The sequence below is a fragment of the Phascolarctos cinereus genome, unplaced genomic scaffold (assembly GCF_003287225.1).
Source record: "Phascolarctos cinereus isolate Bilbo 61053 unplaced genomic scaffold, phaCin_HiC Scaffold_5;HRSCAF=322, whole genome shotgun sequence".
NCBI lineage: Eukaryota > Metazoa > Chordata > Mammalia > Diprotodontia > Phascolarctidae > Phascolarctos > Phascolarctos cinereus.
The window spans coordinates 303,492,194-303,518,848 of NW_027555958.1; the positions used below are offsets into that span (position 1 = coordinate 303,492,194).

Consider the following 26,655-nt stretch of genomic DNA (forward strand, 5'->3'; position numbering starts at 1 on the left):
TCCTACAGAATTCCTGGGGTTTGCAACCAAGGTGGTTTTATGGGTTCATTGAGGACATTTCCGTAGCCTTGAGGCATATAAGGGGAAGCTAAAACACAGAGATCCATTATGCAGGATTCTCTAGGCCATGGGTTTTTAAGTTGTTTTGTGTAATGGGCACCTTTGAAAGGTAAAGCCTATGAATCCCTTCTCAGAATAATGTTTTTAAATGCATAAGATAAAATACCTAGGATTACAAAGGAAACCAGTAATATTGAAATAAGTATATGACTTTTTTGTCCTCATTCAAGTTCACAGAACCTTTAAAGTTTATCCAATGACCCTTTCTTTGCAGGTCCATGGACCCTTGCTGGCCACTCCTAGGCTTTAAACATGGAACATTCTTTCCAGTCTCAGAAAGACTTGAAAGGGAGAATCATTGCTCAGCAGAGTGATAGTGATAGAGAAAATACCATTTAGAGAAGGGGGAAAAGCAGAACTGGCCAGGGGGAAGAGATTCCCTCCTATCCCTCAAACACACACACACACACACACACACCACACACACACACACACACACACACACACACACACCCTTGATCCACCAAGTTGGGTGATCCCAAGACACCTCTTCTTGCTTTTTGAATCAAAATCTCTCAGTAGTTTGATCTTTCATAATCAACCTACCTTCTGCTTTCTACTATTCCAGTCTAGTTAGTTCTCTTGAGTAAAAGGACTCCAGACCCCAGGAAACCCAGGATCAATACTAATACACTGTAGCAGTGTACAAACCTGTGTTTGCTAGTTAAAGAAGAAAAATTAAAAAGCAGAGTTAGCAATGAAATAAAATTGCTCCTGGAAGCAAAATAGAGGGAAACAAAGGGATGTGCTTGGCTGTCAAGGTATGGATGGCACCTGCCAGTTTGAGGTCATTGTTAACTCCCCTTCACCCAGGGCTCCAGACCTAGATCTCAGGTTGGTTCTACCTAAGGAGCCAGTGAAATGGAGAGGGTTGTTGATGACAGAAAAAGGAGAAAAGCCAGTACTATCCGTCTTTCTAGGAACGTGGCAAGGGGTGGGGGAGGTGCAGGAGCTTGATCTTCAGGACGCTGGCCAATGCCCTGGCATCAGCAGGGGAGGTTGTGTACATGCCCGGACAGCTCTGGAGAAGGGCACCTTCTGATTTTTTCCCCAATCTCTGGGTACAAATCAATCAGGAAAAGAATAGATTGAGTAGACAAGGACAGAAAGCCTCTAAGACTCTGAAGGATTATTATAGAGATGAGAGGGGTCCCTTAAACAGTGTTTGAGAGGCAATGTAGTATACTGGAAAGAGAACTGGGCTTGAAGTCAGGAAGCCTGAGTTCAAATCCTAGCTGTGTATATTTGGGCAAATCATTTTACCTTGCTGAGCCTCAGTTTCTTCATCTGTAAAATGCATGCCTTATTTTAAGAAGCAAATGAGATGATGTTTGTAAAGTGTTTTTACAAAAACCATGAAGAGCTATATATAAATGCGAGCTATTATTATTAGGGTTTGGAGCCTTTTTCAGAACGTCTGAGCATCTAAGCCTTCCCTTCCAGCCACCTCCTGACTGATGGAAGCTGCTCCTAGTGAAGGCAGCAAGAAAGACTGGTTTGGTTTGCCTCTGCAGAGGCAAAAAGCTGGTGTCCAAAAAAGATAAGTTGCCTCCTACACAAGGTCGTTTATTGTTCAGTCCTCTTCAACTCTTGGTGACTCCATTTGGGGTTTTCTTGGCAAAGCTACTGGAGTGGTTTGCCATTTCCTTCTCCAGCTCGTTTTACCAATGAAGAAACTGAGGCAAACAGGGTAAAGTGATTTGCCCAGGACCCCAGAGCTAGTAATTGTCTGAAGCTGGATTTGAATTCAGGTCTTCTTAATTGCAGGCCCTGAGCTCTATCCACTGTGCTACCTACCTGCTGTTACCCTACCCAGAGTTAACAACATGATTCCCCATATCCTATCCTCTCCTACTCCTGCCATCTTTAAGAAAACAGCTGATTTTCACTATTCAAGTAATTCTTGAAATCCGTTTTTCCTCCAGCAAGTCTCTCCACTCCACTTTGTCCAAATAAACAGTCCCTCGCCCACACAAATCATTCACCCTTGACTTTCATGTGGCATAAATATTCAGGTTTATCTGTTGATATGTTTATTATTCTGCTGCCTTAACCTTACCTGTCAACCCTCAGCATATTCAAAGAGCAGGACTGACAGACTGGGGCAAACCCAGTGTTCATTGCTGCCTAATATTCTGTCTCAGTGACATCAAGAGATTGTCTTATTCTCCTTGAAATAGAAGAATTTGGAATATATTGCCCCATCTGAATCTTATTTTTCCTTAATAACCCATTATGCATTGTGTTATCCAATCCATTATGGATCTGCCTCCCCTAGTTGACTCTCCAGAGGGAGGCCTTGTCTAGTCAAACCATTAAGCCATTCACTAGGCATTTGTTAAACACTTCCTGTGTGTCAGGAACCATGCTAGGAGTTGAGGCTATGTCCCTACCCTCAAAGAGCTTACATTGTATTAGGGGAGGGAGAGGATGTACCTAGAAAATGAAATACAAAATATATGCAAAACAATTTCCAGGGGAGAGCATTGGGATGATCAGGGCAGGTTTCCTAGAGGAGGTAACATCTGAGCTAGACTGGTGGAGAAACCTAGAGATTTTATGAAGTGGAGGGAGGGAAGAAGGGAAGGCATTCCATGCATGGGAGACAACCTATGCAAAGGCACAGAAGTGACAAATAGAATGTCAAGGACCAGGAACAGCCAGCAGGTCGGTTTGGACAGAATAAGGAACATATGTAGCAAAGGGCTGTGCAATCAGCCTGAGAAGGTAGGCTGAAACTAGATTTTGATAGCTTTGGAGGGCCAAATGGAGGAATTTGTTGGAACTCACTTACAGACCCAGGGAATGATATGATTAGAATTGCATTTTAAGGACAGGGATAGGGACTAGACCTGTGACTTCACTGGGATGAAGAACTCCCAGTTAAGGAAATTCCCTCTACCAATATAGGTTGGCACCTTCTTTGCAACTCATAGTCTCAGTTGCCTTGGGCATTGAGAGGTTAAGTGATTTGCCCAAGGTCATACGGCTATCATGTGTCTGAGAAAGGACTTGAATCCAGGTCTTTCTGACTCCAGTTCTCTATCTACTAATAATAACAATTAGCATCTACATAGTAAACTTCATATTGCAATTTATATTGCAGACTTTAAAAGCTGGCAAAACACTTTACACATGTCATCTCATTTGATCCTCACAGCAATCTCGTGTGGTAGGTGCTATTCTTACCCCTGTTTTACAGATGAGGAAACAGAGGCTGAGAGGATAAGCCACTTACCCAGGGTCACATAGGTAATGATTTGAACTCAGGTCTTTGGGACTCCAAGTACAACACTATGTACTTCAAGGCCTGGCTGCCTCATTGTACCACACTACCTCTCATATTTGGCAACTGTATAAGTAACTTGGTACCTATGTGGAGGACAAATTGGAGAGAGGAAAGATAAGAGGCTGGGTGACCAATTTAGAGTACTATTATAATAGTACAAGTGAGAGAGGATGAGGTCCTTAACTAGGGTGGCAGCCGTGTGAGTGGAGAAGAGGGAATTGATGCAAATTATAGAGGAATAATTGACAAGATTCGGCAACTATTTGGATATGAGGGATAAAGGAGAGGGAAGAGTTGAGGCTGAGTGAGGTTGCAAATGAAGGTGATTAGATGGCCTCAACAAAAATAAAGAAGTTGCTAAGAGGGGTGGGTTTGGGGGAAGGCTTTCTGTTTTGGACGTGTTGAATCAGAGATGCCTATTGGACATCCAGTTGGAGATATCCAATAAGTAGCTGGTGATATGGGACTGGAATTCAGAAAAGATTGGGCTAGATCTAGAGATCTAGGAATCAACTTCATAGAGGTTAAACTCATGGGAACTAGTGAGAGAGGGTGTAGAGAGAGAAGAGAAGAGAATGCAAGATAGAGTCCTGTATTAAGCATCTCCTGTGGGTCAAGCCCTATTCTAGGCACTTGGGGGAGATACAAAGTTCTGATAAAGTTTGGTCACAACTAATGGGGGTATAGGACACAAATACAAATAACTATAGTATATACTGATAATGTGATGAGTATGTTGGAGACATACAAAACAAGGAGACCTTTGAGAACTAAGTGGAGACAGAGGACCTGCAGACAGAGGAATCAGGGAAGATATCAGATAAATAAAACAGAGAAAGCACAATTGGAGAGAAGCCATTTCAGTTGGGCTATAAGATAGTTGGAATTTCGACATGTTTAAACAGTTTAAGCAAAGGCAGGGACACGTGAAAGTACAGGGAGTGCTTATTGCTTTCAAGAACAGAGTAACAGGATTTGAGTGGAACATAGAATGACTGGAGGGGAATAATATGGAATGAGACTCAAAAGTTGAAGCCTACTTGTTGGAAACTTTAAATACTGCACAACGCACCTTGGACTTTACTCAGTAGGCAATAGGGAGCCACTGAAAATTTTTGAGCAGGGGATTGACATGACCAAATCCTTACATAACAGCTTAAAACTAGCATTTGCACAGTGTTTTGCAAATATTAATTTCATTTTCATTTTATCCTTACAACAACCCTGGAAGATAGGTGCAAATTTGTTGATGAAAAAAGTGAAGTACAGAAGGTTAAGGAGGGTTGCCCAGTATCACACTGCTATTAAGAACTTCAGTCTGGGGCAGCTAGGTGGCGCAACGGATAGAGCACCGGCCCTAAAGTCAGGAGGACCTGAGTTCAAATCTGGCCTCAGACACATAACACTTACAAGCTGTGTGACCCTGGGCAAGTCACTTAACCCCATTGCCTAGCCAAAAAAAAAAGTCAAGAACTTAAGTCTTAGGTACTTACTTAGGTCCTAAGGCATGGATTTGAACTCAGGTCTTCCTAACTTAGGGTCCAATGCTCTACCCATTGTGCCACTCAGCTGTCTGGATGGATAGAAAATTAGTCTTAAAATGGTATAAAGGAGGGCTGAGTTGAGTGGGATAGAGGGCAGAAAGGAAGATCTATTGGAAAGCTATTGCATAGTCTAAGCAGAAGGTAATGAGGGTGTGTGTACTAGGGTAGTGGCAATAGGACATAAAAGGAGAGGACAAATAGAAGAGAAAGGTCAGAAGCAGAAATGGTGTTTGTAAATGGAAATCAAGGCAGAGAGAAGAGTTCCTTGATTTCAAAAGACATTAGGGGCAGCTAGGTGGCGCAGTAGATAGAGCACTGGCCCTGAGGTCAGGAGGACCTGAGTTCAAATCCAGCCTCAGACCGAACACTTGACATTTCCTAGCTGTGTGACCCTGGGCAAGTCACTTAACCCCAATTGCCTAAAAGCAAAAAAAAGAAAAAGAAAAAAGAAACAAAAGACATTGACTAAATCCTTACTTCGAGCTAGGGGAGATAAAATAAAAAATAAAAACCATTCCCTGCCCTCAAGGAGCTTACATTCTTCTGAGGGATGCTAGTATAAAATGAACAAATACAGGATAATCTGAGGAGGGAGGGAGTTTAAGATAACCCCAGTTTTGAGCATGGGAGACTGGCCAAAGAAGTCTGACAAAAAGAGTAGGGTAAGAAAGAGGAACAGGTTTAGAAGGAAGATAATAAATTTGGCTTTGGACGTTTGAAATGCCAATGAGACCTTCAGGTTGACTCCCAGATCTATGTATCTAGGCCTAGTTTCTCTTTTGTAGCCAGTTAGAGGGTCTAGAAATCAGGGCTGGAGACAGAGATTTGAGGAATCTACATAGAGGTTCAAGGACAGAAGATTGTAAGGAGAAGGGCCTAGAGGGGAACTCAGGTCAGAACATTGAGGGATATTTACCTTAAGGGTTTGGGAAGAAGATGAAGAAACAGAGAAGTAAGCAGAGAAGGGAGAGTTAAGAGGAGAAGAGACAAACGTGCTACCTCTGAAGCTAAGAAAGAAGAGAACGCTTTTGTGAGAAACGGTGGTCAGCAGAACTTAGGGATTAAGTGGAATTTCAGGATGAGAGGAAGGGGAGCTTAAAAATGACTCTGAGATTTCAAGCCTGAGTGACTGGGAGAGTGGTAGAGCTGATAAGGTAAAAGATGAGTTTACCTTTATCTGTACTGTACTTAGATGCCAGTGGGACAAGTAGATAGAGAGATATCTGGTAAGAGTTGGAAGTAAGAGTCCAGAGTTCAACAGAAAAGTCAGGACTTGGCTAAGAATCTTCATGGCCTTTTAGTTAAATACATCTAACTCCTCAACTCAAGATCATATATTATTAGTACTTGAAAAACAGAATTGCTAAGTAGAATGTCATAGAAGCATAACTAAATGGCACAGAGAGAAAATAGAAAGGGTTGATCAGCAGTGACAAATGCTACAGAAATGGCATTTGACAGAGAGGTAAAGGAAGGTGAGGAATGACAAAAAGACATTGGTTTTGGTAATCTGGTCATTGGTGACTTTCATGAAAGCAGTTTCTTCAGTAAAAGGGTAGAGACTGAAGGGATATTACAGTATGTGGGTTGGAGGAGAGGGTGAATCATGAAGAATGGTGACATCAGGTATAGACAGCTTTTTCCATGAGGTTTAACAATGGAGGAGAAGAGAGATGGGATGGTTGGGATGGGATGGTAGTTGGATACAATAGAGACTGAGAAAAAGAGTATACTCTTTTTATACACTCTATAGTGCCTGTTGTCATTCAGTCATTTCAGTCGTGTCTGACTCTTTATGACCCCATTTGGGGTTTTCTTGGTGAAGATACTGGAGTGCTTTGCCATTTCCTTCTCCAGCTCATTTTACAGATGAGGAAACTGAGGCAAACAGGGTAAAGTGACTTGCCTAGGGTCACACAGCTAGTTTCTGAGGCCTGATTTGAACTCAGGAAGATGGGTCTCCCTGACTCCAGGCCTGGGGCTCTATCCACTGTTCCACCTAGCTGTCCAGCAGCTTCCATCTATAGTGCCTAGCCTGGATTAATACTTAATGTGCTTTGATTTTGATTAATCAATACAGAATCAAAGAATGTTACAACTGGAAAAGACTTTCTAGTCTTTCTAGTTCAACTAGTCCATTTTACAGGTGACGACACTGAGTTCAACTACAAACTCCTCTGTTTGGCATGAAAAGCCCTCCATCCCCTAGCTCCAACCTTACTTTCCTACTTTATTAAACATTACTCTCCCTCTGCAACTCTGCTTTGGACAAAGTCTTCTCACAAACAGTACTTGGTTTCCTTTTAGTTCCCTTCAAAGCCCAGCTCAAACTCCAGCTTCTCTAGAAGGCTCCTTCCCATAAATTACTTCGTATTTATTTTTTATCCATCTTGTATATACTGTTAAGGGCTGTTAAGAGGTCCCCTGAACATGTCTTTTTGATTTGCCATATTTTCCAGAAACGCTGGACCCAGAGCATACAGGAGGCCCTGAATGTGTCAAGGATGAAGCTTCCCCTGAGCTGACGTAATTTGTTGTTTCACTCTGAGCTGGACTCTCTGCATGTCCTTGGGAGGCAAGACAGGCACTAGCTAGTCTATGACAGGCTGGGATAATGTTTGTGCAGCTGGGGTCCTTTGCAGTTCTCAAGGGAAAAGAAGAAGGTTTTTGCTGTCACCTTGTTCCACCCCATGGGGAGTGGTTGTGTCTTTTTCCCCACCTTTGCTGCACTGTTCCCCCTCCCATGTCATGCCCCCTCCTGGTATCCCCTCTTCCCTTTGTCCTGCTATTATAAAAATGTAAACTTCTGTAAAGACTGGGAACCCTTTGGGTTCCACATGCATGTTCATTTATCTTGCCATAAACCTGGTTTTCACATAAGTCTTGTGATGTGATTGCCGGGTGACATTTTGGTGGCAGCAGTGGGATATGAAGAGAGAAAGGGACTCAGACTGGTCAGAGGGTTCAGATGCAGGGCTCAGTACCGGCATTATTTTTCCCCCCACCTGTATCAGATCTCTGATTTGGGGAATTTCACTCCACTCCTATCTCAGACTCCCCTCTCTTTGGGTCTAGTTTCTCATTACAAGAGAAAGCAGGTTGTCTGTGGTAAAGGGGACAAAGGTAAGGACCTGTTTGGTTAAGGGAATTCCAGCTGATGCAGATTTGAGAATCCAATTTGGATAAGTGGGCTGGATGTTTAAATAAAGGTTATCCTATCTAGGAGAGGCCTGGGTTTAGTTGTCCTAGCTGGAGGACTCTCCCAAAGGGATTTGGGAAGAGCCCTGTTACAGGTTAACTGGCCTTTGGGGTGGCTGAAGGGGGCTGGATTTTTGGCCTCATTTCCAGGGTCCTGGCCAAGATGATGCAGTAAAAGATGGTACATCAAAAGTAAGTACCCTCGTTCTTCTAGATAGCTGGCTGCCTGGCATAAATAAGGAAGGTAAGCTATATAGACATATGTGTGTGAAATAAAAGTTTAGGATTATTTTTATTGTTATTGTCATTGTTTTTGTTTCTGTCTGTGTGTGTCCCTCATGGGTACTAACATGTCCAAAGATGGCTTTGTTCTCCTGGAGTGGGCCAAGTTTTATAGCTATATGGTCTTGAAACCTACAGGTATTTATGTGATTGACAAAGATGTGCATTTTAAATTGATTTGTAGATCTAAAGCCTAAGCTAGCAAGGACTTTTCATTGCTGCTAAGTTGTTGGTCTGTTTCTTGTATCTGTGCTTATGTGTCTCTCTATGTCTTGTTAATTTATGTTTTTAGAAAATTTTTGTTCTCTTCCTTCTTATTTCTGAAATTGTGGTCAAGTTCTTTCCATCACTCCTCCCCTGGAATGATGGGTTTATTATTTTACAGCTAAAGAAAAAGGTCATTTCACTGATTATAGAAAGACAGGCTTGGGCGCTGCGTCACTGAAAGTTTTAAGGCTTGTACTTCAAAACTGGACGGCACTTAACCCTTTCCTGGCTCATGAAAAAGGGGGAAGTCTTTTGTGAACCAGGAGACAGCCAAAAGGTAGCTAAGTTTGATTGGAATATCTAGTTTGGTATTTAGGGACCATACAAGTTAAAATTAAGCACTGATCAATGTAAATGTAACTTTTTGAATTGGTGTGTGTACTGTGAAATTAGAAATCTTGCTATAAATTATATGAGACTCCTGTTTTATTTTATCATAGATTTCTGTATTTGAATCTCAAGAAATGTCTTGCTCCTTATCCATATAAGAGGAGCTTATTTCTGAAAGTAAATTTTAAATGCTTTGTTGCTACTTTTGTGAATAATATACCAGAACTTGACTATTACTTGAATAGACCAAATTCTATAAGCTGTTAAAGATTTTTGTAAAGGCTAAAAGCATCTTAAAGGATTTTTGGTGCTTCCATTTCTTGGCAAATAACAGAAATGTTAATAATTCAACAGTTTAAATGTTATAGGCATATTAATAGCCAACATTTGCATCTTAAGAATTAAATTCTTTAATAGGTCATTAGTTTTGTTTAGCACCACTGTATACTAAAAATTTTAAGGAGAATTTAAGAGGTGAACAAAGTAATGGATGGCATAAAGGAAGAATGTGAAGATAATTAGGAAGGTGTGGGTCTTTTTTATGAAAGAGTTTAAGTATGTTGACAGAAAGGATTGAGAAAGGTTTGGCTTTGTTTAAGAGGGAAGGTTGTGTGAGATGTCACATGTTTATTTTGGTGGGGACCATAGTAATAAAAATTGCTGCTTGATTTGGAAGTATATAGGAAGATATCATAAAGAGCTATGAGTAAATTGTTAAGCTATGGGTTCCTTCTGTGGTTGTGGAACCCAGATTTGAACTAAATTAAAATATGCTCCTAAGTGTGATCATTGGGGTAGATTAAATCTTAATATCAGATTGACCGTTTTACAATCTTTGGCAGTGGATTGGTTGGAAATAGTAGACCCTATAATATGAAATGTTTGGAATAAATAGCATTTATGTAACATATAATACTATAGTATTAAAACCATAACCCAAGATTCTGTGTAATACCATCTGGAACATACATCCAGGTGTAATTCAATTCATTCTGGTCACATTTTAAGTGAAATGTGTCTCTCCTAATTGGATGTTTAAGATAAGTCAGAATTAATTATACTATTTGACATTAAGACAAATTGGGAAAATGCATGGATCTGAAATTTGTTAACTGGGTGACCTTACATAAGTTACCTCACATCTATTTACCTGAGTTTACCTTTACATGACTGTAAAGTGCCTAACACCATTCCTGCTATGAGCTACAATTTTTAACTGTTATTATTAGTTCGTTAATTAGGTGTAATTGCTTCATATTTGATAACTTTATATGGGGTTTTAGATATGGTCAGTATACAATGCCAATAGTGATGGGGTGCCTGATTTTCTGTGTAAGTTAATTTGGAAATGCATTTAACTGGACTGGATCAGTAATGGGTTTGTTTGGAGTTTCAAATACATATATTGTTTCTGGTTTGCTATGTTTCTAAATGTTTTATATTGTGCAAATTGGTAAACTTTTGTATCAGTTATGTTGAGCAACTTTTTATAACTTGGATGTTATTAGAATATGAATTGAAAGAAAGTAAAAGACAGAGGAAAAATTATGTAAAACCAATTATGTTATTTTATCAGCCCTGCCAACCCTGTTTTATAGTATTTTGTAACTGCCATTTAGGGAACTGGCTATTTCCACCTTTGTCTGTAGTTAAGAGGAAGTTACATCTACAACTATTTGGCTATCACTTATGAAAGTGTAAGAGTTTTAACTAAGTTATTTCGGGGTTATTGTCATAATGTTGAAATATAAAATCAGTAATTGATTACTGCATGTGTAAAGGAAAAGATGAGGTGAAAACCTTATCTAGAGTGGTTTTGCTTATTTAGAGCAATCCACCTTGGGGTATGAGAGTATGCAGCAGGGTTAGTTTATTCCCCCTTGCATGTGGAGGGGGGGTGTCAAAGAGCACAGCTCACAGCAGCTCTAAGGGTAGATGGTATGGGCAGGTAGGGGCAGCAGGCTCAGCCTTTCCTCTGGGGTCTCTGTCAATTCCCCTTTTTTCATAAACTTGCCAGGTTCCTGGAAACCATCTCTGTAGGCAAGGTCATCAGCCCTGGGAAATGAGCTAGTTTGGGTTATGGAGTTCCTAAACAATGAACTTGGCTTGCTGAGAATTTGCAAGTTTATATATAATATAGAAATGATTTCTGATGACTGGTCTTTACTACCAGGACAAATTTATGCTGGAGAACAAAAAAAAATGTGAAGAATGTTAAGTGAAATCTCTTATATATGTTTAAGTACTGGTAAACTTTTATTGCTCATTGCAACTTCATGAGAGGAAAAATAACTATATCCAACCCTAAGCTGTGATTGGTGAAACTTGCCATTTGAGGTAAAAGCTCTCAGGACCATAACTGATTTTGTTTTGAGATTTGAATTCAGGTATAATTATCTGATGGATTATTAAGTCAGTAATCCACCATTCAAGAGAAATGCCACAAGATACTCAGAGGAAATGTGATCCTGAACTGTTATAGGTGGAGGTCTATATCTAGGAGAAAACCTAGAGGATGACATTGGCCTGGCCTAAAGTAGGATCCTTCTGGCTTAGTTTCCCCATTGTGCTCCTTTTAACAGAAATATTTCCCACCTGGCTATTCCTGAGTTTGTCTATGAGGTGGAATTGTTACTGCATGGTTGGTTGTCAACTGTGACTCTTATCTGAAGTCAAACAGAGCTAAGGATGCTTTATCCTGCCGTATATGTGTTAAGTCATCAAGGACCAGTTTGGTGCCATTATCATCATATTCCTTCTTTTTCCTTTTATAGAAAATTCCTATACTCTGAGCAAGTGGTCAATAGAAGACATGGGCACAATGCAAATATCTTCAGTTTGAATATGTAGTCATTCCATATCCCAAACAACTAGGTAAATTAGTACTTGGGCTTGTCATCTGCCTGCCTGAATAGTCATGCATAAGATCAAATCCCTGAAATGACTCACCCTTTCTGAATAATATGGGAATAATTAAGCAAAGATAAAAAAAAAACAAAGCTTGTGAAACAGATTCAGACATGGTATTATATCATCATTCCATGGACTAAGGCTGGGATACATATAAGCTACTATAATAAAATGCAAGTGTGTAAGATCAGAGCTATTCAGCCTAGAATTATAGTTCTTTCTATATCCTCAACAAAGTTGCAAATGACTATTTGGCCTAGTCATCTGCCTGTTACTAGATATATTTGTCTGGATGAAATAAGGTCCTTAAATGTTTCAAAACAATGTAAGAATAATTGGGTATTGATACAACTGTTTGTGAGACCTAGCTATTCTATTAACTGTTAAAACTAAATTAGAAACTTCTTTACTTTGATTTGGAGAAGAGAATTTTAGTGCAACCAGTTTACTTAGAGGGATGTAACTTATGGAATATTTTGTATTACATCAATGGAAAAGTCAATTGTATTCAAGCTTATTACTAATGTGGAAATAACATTTGTTTGTACTGCATGTCCTGTGGTGCAAATGTGTTATCTTATAAACAACTTATTTCATAGGCATTGTTTTGAACTTGATTATTTGAGTGTCATCAAAAATCTTTTGCTGTAATTGAAGTTAACTTGGTGACTTTTATGTGACTTCATTTGTGTATCATGGGTCATCTTTTTGTAAAACATGTTCTATACCTTATGTTTTTATGTGAGGGTTGAAATCCTTGTCTGTCTCTGCTCCTCCTAAAAGGGGAATATTAGATAATTAAATTGAATCGGAATTAATTTAAATTGAATGGCATTTAAATCTGGAGGTCTAAAAAGTCCGATCTGGGTTTAAGATCCAGGACAGAGCTTGACTCTTGACCAGTCTTAACCCACAGGGCTCAATCACTTAGGAAGTGGGCTCTCCAAATCTCCCCTGCAAGGGAGGTTCCCGAGACATTCCTTTCTCACTCTTTGAATCTTTAGATTTATACACCACTCCTTTATGCAGGTGGTACCAGGGCACCAGGGAAGACCTTGGAGTATAGTGTTCAATCTGTGAACCCTGATAACTAGGAAATATGTGTTGTCATGTATACAGCAGATGTTTGAGGAGTGTCTTATAGGGAGGACTCTTTAAAGTTAGGTTAGTTTTTTCTATATATGCTGTACCCTCAGATGAATAAATTGGCTCAGTTCTTCACTGACCTGACTGGCCCACGTCTTTCTTTATTTCTCCCTCTCCCATTTGGTGCACTGCTTGATTGCTGGCAACATAAAATAATTAACAGTTAATTGGTAAATACTGTGAAGTTAAAAAAAAGGTTTGAGTAAAAGTTTTGAGGAGCTAACAAGATCACATGAATACCGGTGGGGGGGGGTATGGAGTTTAGAGTAAGATAGAAATGGCATAGGGTATTTGTAACTTAAATTCCCTGAAGTTTCAGGTAAACTCTGGGTTCCTACTTTGGTGTTCCCCCTTTCAACCCTGTTATTGATTAGATTAGAACTATGAGGTTTGCATTGATTTTTACGAATGAACTAGTTGTTGAAGCAAATTTTAAGAGTCTGCGCCAACTTGTATCGAAATCTGTTTTGTCAGGGGTTTTAGTAGGAACAAATGAGCAGCCTCTGCAAGTAACCTGGAGACAGAATGGAAAAATCCAGTGGAGGGGTGCCCTTGAGGATATGGTATTTTCCAGACTGCCTCCAAGAAAGGCGTGCCAAGGACCTGACAACTGCATGGGATATTTGAGATCCAGGAGGAATGGTGTTGATTTGAATGTATTTTGGGCAGGAGTACCGAGCTGCAGAGAGACTTAATGGCCGTTGTTATTGCTGTCCATTATTGTACCCCTTTGCCTTTCATTTTCTGTATCTGTATGCTACATTCTCTTGATTATCTTGATATTGTTTGATTTTCCCCTTGGAATTAGGCCCTGATTTTGGCCATTCTTACTACGGCTTGTACTGTGCTTGGTTAATGGTTCTGGTCCTATTCTGTACTTGTGGCTGCCCCCTGGTGTCCACAGTACTATTTTACCCAGTGCACTCTCTGTGCTCATCAGCATATCAGAAGTCACCTTTGACCAACAGGGGTGGGACAGGGGGAGATGGAGGGGATGTTAAGGGTTGTTAAGGGGTCCCTTCAACTTGTCTTTTTGAGTTGCCATATTTTCTAGAAACTCCTTAAGTCTGGCCAATATGGCTGATCTTTAATAAACCCTGTCTTTGGCTGAAAGAAGTCTTGGGTTGAATTCATTTGGGCAAGACCCGTGTTACTATGTTGGGGTCCCAGAACCTCTAAACCTCAACATACGGTTCCCTGAACCTCAACACTTCCATCTTTAAATCTATGATCCTATGATACTCCCTACCAACTGCATTTCTTGAACATGACATTCCATCCAGGGGTTTCCTGAATTTGCTCAAACATGTTGACCCTATGGCTGGAATGAATGCTCGCCTTCCTAGGTTTATCTTTCTTCAAGGCTTAGATCAGGCAACACCTCCTTCAGGAAACCCTCCCTAATCCCCTATAGTTGGGGCTTTCTCCACCACCCCCATTAGAATATGATCCCTTAAGGAAAAGGCAGGGTTTGTTTGTTTTTTCTATTTGTGTTCTCAGTAGCCAGCAAAGTACTTTGCAAATTAAATGCTCCATTCATTCATTCATTTATATCTATGTACATATGGAAAACCTTTCCCCACCCCTAGAAGAATGTAACCTCCGGGATGACCGGGGGCTTTTTCTTTTCGGGTGTGTCAACTGGGAGGTAGATGAATAAATCCCAAGCTGGCAGAACAGAAGGGCAAAAGCTCCCTACGTTTGCGCCTCTCAGCGAACACGCCCAGGAGCGCAGGAGAGGAGAACGCGGAAAGCACGCACGCAGCACACCTCCCTCACGCACATCTCTTGCGAAGAGCGCGGCAGCTCCAGCTCCTTGCATGCGCACCACTCAGGAGACCGACCGGAGAGAGGGAGGGAGGAAGGGCGGAATCGGAAGTGACGTCATGCCCCTCGGTTGCTAGGAGATGGATGTTACACAAGCTGGCTGGTTCCCTAAAGGTTCCTGCACTCTCCATTCTTCCTTTCCCACAGAGTGCTTGGTCCTGAAAGCGGGCTGTCATGTCGGACTTCGAGCTGGAGGATCTCCGGAGCACCTTCCCCTCTTACATGGCGGAGGGAGAGCGGCTGTACTTATGCGGGGAATATCAAAAGGCGGCTCTGAGCTTCACCAAAGTGAGTCCCCGCTCCAGACCTAGCGATTGATCGCTGATCAACCTTTGTCGACAGCAGGGTTTTTAATCGATTACCGATACACCCAGCTTCACATGGATCCGTTTCTGTTAAATTGTCTCTGATAATCCCCAATCCATGCTGGTAGAGATACCTCGTTCCCTCGATTGATCGTTCATCATCCCCCTCAGTCCAAACCCATTACAGCCCTAGATTAATTTACCCCAGTCATTTTCCTTTCGCCCTCTCCTTGAGAAATTGCTGTTAACTTCATCAATTCCCAATAATCTCTGCACATGAGGTAGAATACTTAATACTTAATAGATACTCTCTGAATACTTACAGGCCCAGCTTCAGCGCCACCTTCTTCCTGAAGCCTTCCCAGATGGTTATGTGCTGTTACACTTATTTACTTATGAATCTACTTGTAATTTCACCTTTTAGAATGTGAATTCCTTGAGGGCAGGAAACTGGGTTGGTTTGTTTGGTCTTTGTATCCCAGGCACACTATTTATTTGTTTGTTTGTTTGTTAATTGCTAGGCAGTGGGGTTAAGTGACTTGCTCAGGGTCACACAGCTAGTAAGTGTTATGTGTCTGAGGCCGGATTTGAACTCAGGTCCTCCTGAATCCAGGGCAGGTGCCCTATCCAAGGCGCCACCTACCTGCCCCGAGGCATACTACTTTAGACTTCTTCTTGTTTAGTCTTGTCCAATTTTCTTGACTCCATTTAGGGTTTTCTTGGCAAAGATGCTGGAATGGTTTGTCATTTCCTTCTCCAGCTCATTTTACAGACAAGGAAACAGAAGCAAACAGGGTTAAGTGATTTGCCCAGGGTCACACAGCTAGTAGCTGTCTGAGGCCAAATTTGAACTTGGGTCTTCCTGACTCTAGTCCATTTTACCACCTAGCTGCCCACTTTAGACTTAGTATGTGCTTAATACTTGGTAAGCATTTTGTTGAATTGTAGAGTTCTGGGCCTGAAGTCAGGAAGATTCATCTTCCTGAGTTCAAATATGGCCTCAGACACTTACCAGCTGTGTGGCCCTGGGCAAGTCACTTAACTCTGCCTCAGTTTCCTCGTCTGTCAAATAGCTGGAGAAGGAAATGATAAACCACTCTAGTATCTTTTCCAGGAAAGCCCCAAATGGGGTCACAATGAATTAGATACAACTGAAATGACTGAACAACAGCAAAACACCTGTAACCTCTTCCCTAAGTTAATCATCAGTTCCTCTTAACTGTCCAGTAGATTCTTCAGAACCTCCTTCCCATTGCTGTTCAAAAGTAGCTTTAGCATAAATTGCCCCCTCCCTTCATGGACTGGTTCTCCAGTGGACACAGGAAGCATGGGATTAGATGTATTTTTAAGATATCATTTCCTACAAAGAATACATTCTTAGGGGCAGTGAGGTGGCACAGTGGAAAAATCGCCCAGCCTGGAGTCAAGTAGACATGAGTTCAAATCCTGCCTCATACACACACTATCTGTGTGACCCTGGGCAAGTCACTTAACCCTTTTTACTTCAGTTTCCTCATCTGTAAAATGAGTTGGAGAAGAAAATGGCAAACCAAGTCAGATATGACCAAACATCAACAAAAATAAATGCATTCTTAACCCTTCCAGTTCACCAAAGAGCTACTCTAAATCAAATAATCATTGACACCCAAATCCTTTCTTGTACCTCCCAGGCACACACCATACTTGTAGCCAGGGAGAAACTAGTTTGGGTGAAAATGGCATCCAAGACCCATGAATTCCAGCAGAGCATAAAGGATACTCAAAGGGGAGGTGGCCTCTGGGTAGGAATGGCATCTTTCTGAGACATACAGCTGTCTTTTCTACTTCTTAGAAATGCTTTAAGGAGAGATGTTAAAGGCCAACAAAAAACATGCTGTAGTTTTTGGTCATGGTACCACTAAGGAAGAAAAGACACTGGTAGAGAGGCAGAGGAAGTGGTAAGAGGGGTATGTGTGTATGTGACGTTTTTTATAACTACATCTGTAAAAAATAACTTCATTCTCAAAGGCCTTCTTTTAATAGACCTCTGAAATGTACAGTGAATTCTCAAATGTCTATTTAAATGGATATGATATGGCAAATCCAAATAGCATTTTGCGTGAAATTCTCTTTTGGAATTTATTCTGTCATTTTAAAAAATAGCCAGTTAACTTCTTGGTTCTGATTGATCTAGGAGAAAATTAGCATGAGTCTCTTTTCTAAATATACACACCAGCTGGAAAGTAGGGAGATATGGCGCTGGAGCACATCTGAGTGGATAAAAAAGCAGTGAGAGAATCTCATAGGATGGTATTATATTAATGAAGTTTAAATCAGTATGTAGATTCAACTGCTGGTCCATAACTCCAAATTCAGTGAAATAATCTATGTGGAGATAATCAAGAATTTCCTGTTCAAAGATCAGCCCTGGGTGTTTGGCTGATAAGACTCAAAGGCCCCTCTTTGTCTCTGATGAAGTTCCTTGCTATTTTTCCAGTGCTTTTAGGGTCAGAGCATCCCTGCTTAGACTCAGTCTAATAATATTTTTGCAGGGAGAGCCTTGGCCTCCCTACCAGCATAGCTTCTTCCTTACCCTGGATGATCCCAACTGACTGTGCTGCTTTTTCTAGGCTCTTCGCCTTCAGGAGGGTGACCGAAACTGCCTGGTTGCTCGGTCTAGGTGTTATCTGAAGTTAGGAGATTTGGAGAATTCCCTGAAAGATGTTGAGGAATCTCTCAAAAATGACCAGACTTTCTGCAAGGTAACCCTCTGATGGGACTGATTTCTAGCTGGGAATTCATGGGTGTCATTGTTTATGCAGGGCCTGGTGTCTGACCCTATTTCCTTCTCTTCTCAAGTAACCTGTTCTGTCCCTTTACCTCTATACCCAAATCGTGACCCTCAACCCAAAACCCACCTATGCCTTGTCCTGTTACCCCTACCATCTTGGTTTGACCTTCTTTTGTTCCAGGGAATTTTCCAAAAGGCAGAAACCCTGTATACTATGGGAGATTTCGAGTTTGCTTTGGTGTATTATCACAGAGGCTACAAGCTGCGGCCTGAGCGGGAATTCAAAGTCGGGATTCAGAAAGCTCAGGAAGCCATTAACAACTCAGTAGGAAGTAAGTGGAAACTATCTAAGGAGTATCTTGGGAACTGAATAGGCTCCCATTCCCTCCTGCCCCCATGAACTTCTGGTGCTGGAGAAGGGCCAGGCCCAAAGAGGTGAATGACCCCATTAAACCCACTGGCAATTCTGAAGCAGGCAGCAGATTTGGTAACTTCTGAATTGCTGTGTGATTGAACCACCCACACAAGGGGCTCCAGTCTCTGAGCCTTCCGGCTGAGTAGCGCAGTCTTTGATTTTTTTTTTCTTCAGAGACAACTGCAATTGCAAAGGCTCCCCAAACTGGTTTATATCTGGGAAGCTGCTAAAGGGATGGAATGGAGTTAGACCTGTCTCAGACAAAGCTTTAGCCCCTAGAGACGGATCTTTTCAGTCTCTAGCTGCTTTCCACAGGAAATATGTTCCTGAGTTGCTGGTCCGGCCCTGTGGTCTACTTATTACCCAGAGGCAGCAGGAGTGTGGGAGTTTTGTGTCTTTAGTTTCTGTAGGAGGCAGAGTATAGAAATGGCACAGGGCTTAGACAACTGCTCTGTACCATTGGCTCCCACCCCCTTATTTGGAAATAAAACTGCCATGGCCCTGGGCAAGAATAGGCTGCCAGGCTTATGGAGGAACTGGAGTGAATCATACAGCCAACATTCCTGCTTCCCAGATCGCCTTGGATCAGCCTAACCACAGCTCCCAGCCTTCCTCTGCCAAAGTCAACCTGGACTATGCTGTTAACAGTGTGTCATACATAGGTCATGGTCAGAGGCCTGGCTAACCTGTGAGCCTGCTTCTGTTCTTTCAGGTCCTTCCTCAGTGAAGTTGGAGAACAAAGGGGACCTCTTCTTCTTAAGCAAACAGGCAGAGGTAAGGGCCCTGGTATTGTGCCCACATGGTTAGAAGTGTTCAGTTCTCTCTCGTCATGGCTGCATGCTTAGATGCTTCCACAGTCCCATGTGTAAGAGGAATCTTGGGAGTCTGGCCATTTCCCAGCCCTATTCTTCTTTTTGGTTTTTTTGTTTTTTTTTTTTGTTTTGGCTAGGCAATGGGGTTAAGTGACTTGCCCAGGGTCACACAGCTAGTGTTATGTGTCTGAGGCTGGATTTGAACTCAGGTACTCCTGACTTCAGGGCTAGTGCTGTATCTACTGCACCACCTAGCTGCCCCTCCCAGCCCTATTCTTGAATAAGCATCAGTCTTGCTCTCTGCCTTGGGCTATGGTTTTTAGGCCTACAGGGAGATCACAGAGGAGGAGGAGGAGAAGCCCAGGTGTTATGGGAAGCCAAGGCCTGGGGGTTTTTCTGCTTCCTGATGAGGCTCTTCTTTGTCTTACTCTGTACTCCGAGAGTATGAAAGCCCAACAGAAGACTCCCCTCAGGCAACTCTGGAAGGACACCAAGGCAGAAAGTAAACGGAAGAACTCACTGAAGAGCCAGAAGACTGTTCGACAGCTGCTAGGAGAGCTTTATGTGGACAAGGAATATCTGGAAAAGCTTCTTAAGGATGAAGGTCTTGTTGATTGCAGTTATCAAGATTCAGGATGTGGGGTAGATGTCCCTCTATGAATGTGGGGCTACTGAAGACAGAAAAGAACTTAAAAACCAGAGTCAGAAGAATTGGGCCACTCCCACTGCTTTCTATGGCCTCAAATTCTCTGTCTGCACAGTGAAGAGAACAGTCTGGGCTAATGGTGCTGGGAGGAGAAGAAAAATGAGATAGAAAATGAAAGTGCCATGATAGAAATGCTCAGACATAAGCCCAGGGATGATTACTGTCATTAGATAATTTGGCTACTGAAATTTGGATAATCTGATTAAATGCCTTTTCTTTAGAATTGGCTTTCTGATGATATAGTAAGATTCCCCCAGGGTCACCTGCCTCTCAGGGGCACAGATGTGTCTTCTTGATTAGAGGGCTGACTTTTGCCTCCCAGAATATATATGCCTGTAATGCTGACTCTGTGAGGGGTAGGATGGCCAGACAGGGCTTGTAGCCTGATTCAGTTCCCCCAGGGCCTTACTCTTAGCTTGGACTTACAATTCTGGGCCAGTTTCCAGCATGCACTGTTCCATTTGGAGCTGAGGCCAAGCTGGGATCTCAGATCCAGTGTCCCTGTTTTTTCCCCTCTCCCAACTTTACCCAAAGCTCCAAGGACAGAAAAAGAAGCAGCTGTTCAAGGTACAACTTCTGGAGCCATGGCTTTGGACCCTGCTGACTATAAAAGGAGCCTCTGCAGTACTGACAGCCAGGAAAGGAGGCTTCCTGGGCTTCTCTTTCAATTGATTAAATACCTATTGTGTATAATGCAGTAGTATACTCCTTTTATTTCCCCCCATACCCTCAAGTATCAAAATAGGAGGTTTCTCTACTCTAGTGGTGACTGGAGGAAAGATGTATAATCTCTCTTTAAATGCTGGAGGTCCATTTTGGCCTAGCTCTTGGCTGGAATGGTTTCCCTCCATTCAGATTTTCCACGAGTCTGGCACAGGGAGAACCCCAAAGTATGGGTCTCTGACCAAGAGCTCTCCTTTTATTAGCCCTGCTCCCACTGACTCCCGCTGACTCCTGTTTTTCTGGCTCTTCCCTTCCTCCTCTTCTCATTCCCAAAGACCTGATCAAAGGTACTATCAAGCATGGAATGACTGTGGAAGATTTGATCATGACTGGCATCAATTACCTAGATACCCGGACTGACTTCTGGAGGCAGCAGAAGCCAATCTATGCTCGGGAGCGGGATCGGAAGCTTATGCAAGAGAAGTGGGTGCGAGATCGGAAGCGCCGCCCCTCTGAGACTGCCCGCTATATTCTCAAGAGCCTGGAGGAAATTGACATGTGTAAGTGGCCCTGGTACACAGGTGTGGGGCAGGATCAGATTCTCTCCTCCCTCCTCAGTTGTTTGTGATATAAGGGAGGTGGGGAACAGGGGCCCGACAAAAGGTCTGGGGCCAGAGGCCCAGAGAGGCAATCTGTATAATTTAACCCATTTCTACATGAGGAGGAATCGGTTAATAGCAGCATGAACCCCTAGACCTTCTTCCCCGGACCAGCTGCCTGGCTGCATGGGGATGTACTTGACCTTGTACCCTGGCCTCTTTCCTTCCCAGTACTTACTAGTGGCAGTGCTGAGGGGAGCTGCCAGAAAGCTGAGAAAGTGCTGAAGAAGGTGATGGAGTGGGACAAGGAAGAAGTGCCCAACAAAGATGAGCTGCTTGGCAATTTATACAGTTGCATTGGGAATGCACAGATTGAAATGGGGCACATGGCAGCTGCATTGCAAAGCCATCGGAAGGACCTGGAGATTGCCCGAAATTAGTGAGTGTCCAGTAGAAAGGTGGGAAGCTCCATTGATCGGAGCAGGGATTTGACCCTGGGTTCTGAACTCTAAAAATGTAGCATGCACATCTCTGCCTACCAGGACAATTCTGTTTCTTAGCTATTTCCCTTGGCTTTTACCCTTTGTTTTGCTTATTAGGGGCAAATGGAATTACAGAATCTCAAGAGTTGAAAGGAACCTCAGAGACCATCTAGTCCAAATGGTGCTTGAACAAGGATCTCATCTACAACACAACTCATGAGTGGTCATCCAGGTTTTGCCCAGTTACCTCTAGTTAGGGAGAACCCACTTCCTCCATGGCCAGTCCATTCCACTTTGAGAAAGCTCTAATTGTTAGAAATTTTTTTCTTATATCAAGTCTAAATGGCCTCTGCAACTTCTATCTATCTCTATTCCTTCTGGTCCTATTCCTTGGGGCTAAGCAGAATAAGCTCTCTCTCTTCCATGTGACAGGCCTTTAGAACTTAAAAGACAGTTGTTTTGTCTCCTTGAACTCTTCTCTAGGCTAAACATCCTAGCTGTTTTAATGGATCCTTAACTGGCATGAACTTAACAACCCTTCACCATTCTGACTGCCCTCCTTCGGCCACTTTCCATTGATCAATGTTCTTTCTAGAATGTGACATCTAGAAGTAGACACAATATCCTGGATGTGGTCTTCCCCAGGGAGAACACAGCAGAAAACATCTTCCTAATCCTGGGCCTTGTGCTTCTCTCAATACTATTGAGTCTAGGATTGCATGACCCCAAGTGTGAGACTTTACCTTTATCCTTATTAAATGTCATCCTATGGTAGGCTTAAAGTTCTCATAATTCACATCTTTCTGAATCCTGTCACCCTGTGAGTTATCTGGCCCTCTTGTCTGTATCATCTGCATATTTGAGAGGTCCACCATCTAAACCTTTATCCCAAGTCATTGACAAAAATGGTAACCAGCACAGTTCCCTGGGGCATGCCGAAGAAGACAATCTCCCGGGTTAATATTAAACCATTAAAGATGACTTTTTGGGTCTAGCCATTAGACCATCTAGCCCATATGTCTTCATTTGCTTTTACAACAATAGCATGAAACACTTTCTTAAACACTGCTAAAATCTAGGAAAATTATATCTACTGCATTCTTTTGATCCCCCAGCCTAGAAATCCTGTTCGAAAAAAGGAAATAAGTGTAATGAGGGGATGGGCCAATGGCTGCGCAGTAGTAGTTTGGTATAACTTGTTTTTTTTTTGTGAGGCAATTGGAGTTAAGTGACTTGCCCAGAGTCCCACGGCTAGTGAGTGTTATGTGTCTGAGGCCAGATTTGAACTCTGGTCCTGACTCTAGGGCCAGTGCTCTCGCCACTGCACCACCTACCTGCCCCAGTATAACTTGTTTTTGATGAAGCCATGTTGGCTTTTATGATCATCACTCCCTTTCCTAGATATTCCCTAACCATCTCTTTAATTCTAGAACTTTACAAAGCATCAAACTCAAGCTCACTGGCCTATAGTTTCCAGACTCCACTCTTTTCACTTTTTGAGGACAATATTTGCCCTTCTCTGGTCCTGTGAATTCTCTTTTTCTCCATGATCTTTCCACATTGGCTCAACCACCATGGTTGCCAATTCTTCTGGTTTAATAATGACTCAGAAATGTCATTCATCTGGCTGGGTGACGTGTACTCTTCCTGCCTCCTTACTTATCTTGGGTTTTGATTCCCTGTTAGCCATTTGTATTTGGTACTTTCCAATCCAAAGATTGGCAAAGAAGAAAAACAAAGTAAATGTTAAACAGATCTACCTTCTGTCTGTTGTATATATCATTACTCCTTCTACCCAAGGAGCCAGTCTGAACTTTCTTTGATCCTCCCGTTTTCCCCAACAAAAACATAGCTTATGGAGGCACTTTTTGTCATGCTTAACTTTCCTGTCAGCCATAGCTCATTCTGACATTCTTCTTACAGATCCATGCTTTTGTCTTCATCTCTGTTATCTGCCATCCTTTGTATATGCCTTTTAAAAATCTAAGTTGTGGTTTGTTAGGCATCCACAATCTGATTAGTGGCTGGGATCTGGGAGACTAAGCTGGACTGTTGACCTTCTGTCAAAGAGGGGTGAGAACTACTCTGGTCTAAGCTTTAGAAACTGCGGGGCAGGGCCTTTATACTTAGATGGCTTTGAAGATATTGTCTTCCACACTTAACAGTCAGCAATTATCCTGAGGGAATATGAACACTGGAGCCCTTGGTCTGAAGGGGCTTCAGAGAAAGGTGGTGAAGCATGCATGTAGCTGCTTGCAGAACATTTTCATGCGACATACTGAGAAGATCTTTCGTCAAGCTCTGCAATATGTCCTTTACTGCCCTGTAACCCAGGCCCATGGCTGTGATTCCTATCCTCACCCTGCCTTCACCTTGAATGCCCCTTTTTGGCTAGAGCCTTTCCCCTCCACAGTTTCTTGATCTGGCTTAGTTGGCACCCATGACAGTTCTGCCCCCTGCCTGTGCAAGAACTTCCAGCTCTCAAAACTTGGGAGGTGTCAATCAGCACTGCAAAGGAAGCTATCTTCATAACTTACAGCTAGAGGTGCTCTAACTCCAGCCTACCTAAGAACAGGGCTGGAGGGCGACTGAACAGAGATGAGCCCAAACTCAGGTTTCCACTTGAGTCTAGCAATCTTAATTTGAGTAGAGAAATCACAATGATCTAGAATTCTAGCAAGGTGGTATGATACAGCGAAAAATATACTGGGCTTAGAGTTAAAGGACCCAGGCTTAGATTCTGGCTCTGCTGATTACTCCCATGGGACCTTGGGCAAATCATACAACTTCTCTGGGCCTCGGTTTACTCATATTTAAAATAAGGGGGTTGAACTGGATAATCTCTAAAGTTTTTTCCAGCTCCGTATCTTATGACCCAAGATGAGTATGTTGATCTTTTTCTGGCAAATAGCAGCAGTTTTAATTCCTTCTGTACCCTCCCTCTCACTCTGGGTTCTAGTCAGATATACCCCCTTGTCCTCCTGGGGTATTTACCACTATTGAACAAAAGAAATACGTTGTGGATTCAGAACTGGCTGAGTGACTAGACTCAAAGAGTGTTGATCAGTGAATTGCTTTCAGACTGGGGGTAGATCTCTACTACGGGGCTCCAGGGGTCTGTCTTTATGGCAGTAGTGCTATTTTCTGTTCCACATTTTTATCAGTGTAGTCATGATTCAAGAATGATGTGAGGCCAGAAGGAAGAGATGAAACAGATAGCACAATCAGGATTCTAAAAGATGTTGACAGGCAAAAGCTTCTGGGTCAGAGCTAACAAGGTAAAATTTCATAGGGATGAATGTGAAATCCCAAATTTGAGTTTAAAAATCAATTATACGAAGTATAAAATGGAATTGGTATGTCTAGATGGCCGTGCAAGTGATAAAGACCTGGAGGTTCCAGTGGATGGCAAGCTTAATGGGAGTCAGCACTATGATGTAGCAGCCAAAAGAGGTAATGTGATCTTGACTGCATTAATGTATGATGTCAACAAGTGTGATAGTCCCATTGAACCCTGCCTTGGTCATATCACTGGAGTGCTGTGTCCATTTCTGGGAGTCATGGTTTTTAGTTTTTGATTTTTTAAAAAAGTTTTGTTGATGTCTTTTGTTTTTGTATGATAGTCATTATCTATCACCTCTGTGCTTTTGCATAGGCTTCCTTCACCTCCCCCCATGCCTGGAATGCTGTCTCACTTCTTACTGTTGACTCTTAGAATGTGCCTAGCTCCATGCAGAGTTTAGCTCCTATACCACCTCACTCTTTCAAAAGGCCTTGCCTCATTTTGCCAGCTGCTAGTTCTCTCCCTTCCTACTTTATATTTATTCAGTACATTACATATATGATATGTGTATGATATGTCCAAAAAAAAAGTCTCAATCTGCACACTTAAGTCCATCATCCCTCTATCAGAAGGTGAAGGTAGCATGTTCCGTCAGGAGTCTTTTAGAATCATGGTTGGTCACTGCATTCATCAGAATTCTCAAGTCTTTCAAAGTTGCCTTTACAATATTTCTGTTTTATATAAAATGTTCTTCTGATTTTACTCACATCACTCTGTATCAGTTCATACAAGTGTTTTCAGGTTTCTCTGATACCATCCTATTTATCATTTCTTACAACATAATAGTATTCTGTCATTCGTGTGTCATAATTGTTCAGCCATTCTCCAGTTGATGAGCACATACTCAGTTTAGCGTCACAAAAACAGCTGCTATAGTTTTGTAGTTTTGTACATTCTTAGAGTTTATTTTGCATAGGACTAATCCCTCTTTTAATCTACTCTTCCTCTTATTCCCCCTCTCACATCTCTCTATTGTGAAATGTATTTCTGTACCCAGTTATGTATGTGTATATTCTTCCCTTTTGTGACTAGCTTAGATGAGAATGAGGTTCAAGTGTCACCCATTCTTCATGCCCTTTCCTCCTTTTTTTATAGACTCCTATTTGCTTACCCTAAGTATGTGATAATTTTCCACATTCTTTCTTTCCATTATCTCCCCCTTCTTTTCCATTTATCTGTTAAGATCATCAAAGCATGAAATAAAACCATTTTCAAGCCCTGTCTTTAATCAGACTCCCTCTATGTCCTTGGATGATAGGGTTTTGAGAGGATACATGTATCCTCTCCTCATATTAGAATATAAACAGTTTATCTTTGTTTAGTCCAGACTTGCACAACTTGGCAGTAGGTAGGGGCCACAATTAAAATAGACTCAACTTCTTTGGGTTGCAGATAGGTTAGACTAGAGACGGACTGACAATGATTGGTTGCTGTGGATCACGTGACACATGGGAGCGAGTGCGCAATAGCAACCCTACATTTTTGGCAGGCCACCTGAAATCCTTTGGTGGGCTGCGAATGTTGAGTAGGTGTGGTTTAGTCCCTTATAATTGTTTGCTCATCTTTACCCTTTTAAATCTTTCTTAACTCCTGTACTTCCAAGTCTCTCTGCATCTCTGGTCTTGTCATCAGGAATGCTCAGAAGTC

General features: G+C 42.1%; 1 protein-coding gene and 1 long non-coding RNA gene across 2 annotated transcripts in view; both read left to right on the forward strand.

The window, feature by feature from the left end:
• Positions 1–7,418: 7,418 nt before the first annotated feature.
• LOC144457751 (uncharacterized) lies at positions 7,419–14,202 on the forward strand. Its single transcript, XR_013487220.1, has 2 exons — positions 7,419–8,977; positions 11,805–14,202. It is a non-coding gene; the product is annotated as an uncharacterized LOC144457751 (long non-coding RNA).
• A 662-nt stretch (positions 14,203–14,864) lies between these two features.
• ODAD4 (outer dynein arm docking complex subunit 4) overlaps positions 14,865–26,655 on the forward strand; it is a 52,241-nt gene continuing 40,450 nt past the window's right edge. The window contains exons 1-7 of the mRNA XM_020972645.2: positions 14,865–15,201; positions 17,828–17,959; positions 18,170–18,320; positions 19,116–19,177; positions 19,657–19,819; positions 20,920–21,144; positions 21,415–21,622. Coding sequence (XP_020828304.1) covers positions 15,088–15,201; positions 17,828–17,959; positions 18,170–18,320; positions 19,116–19,177; positions 19,657–19,819; positions 20,920–21,144; positions 21,415–21,622 — 1,055 coding nt within the window. The 5' untranslated portion in view covers positions 14,865–15,087. The remainder of the gene's footprint in view (positions 15,202–17,827; positions 17,960–18,169; positions 18,321–19,115; positions 19,178–19,656; positions 19,820–20,919; positions 21,145–21,414; positions 21,623–26,655) is intronic.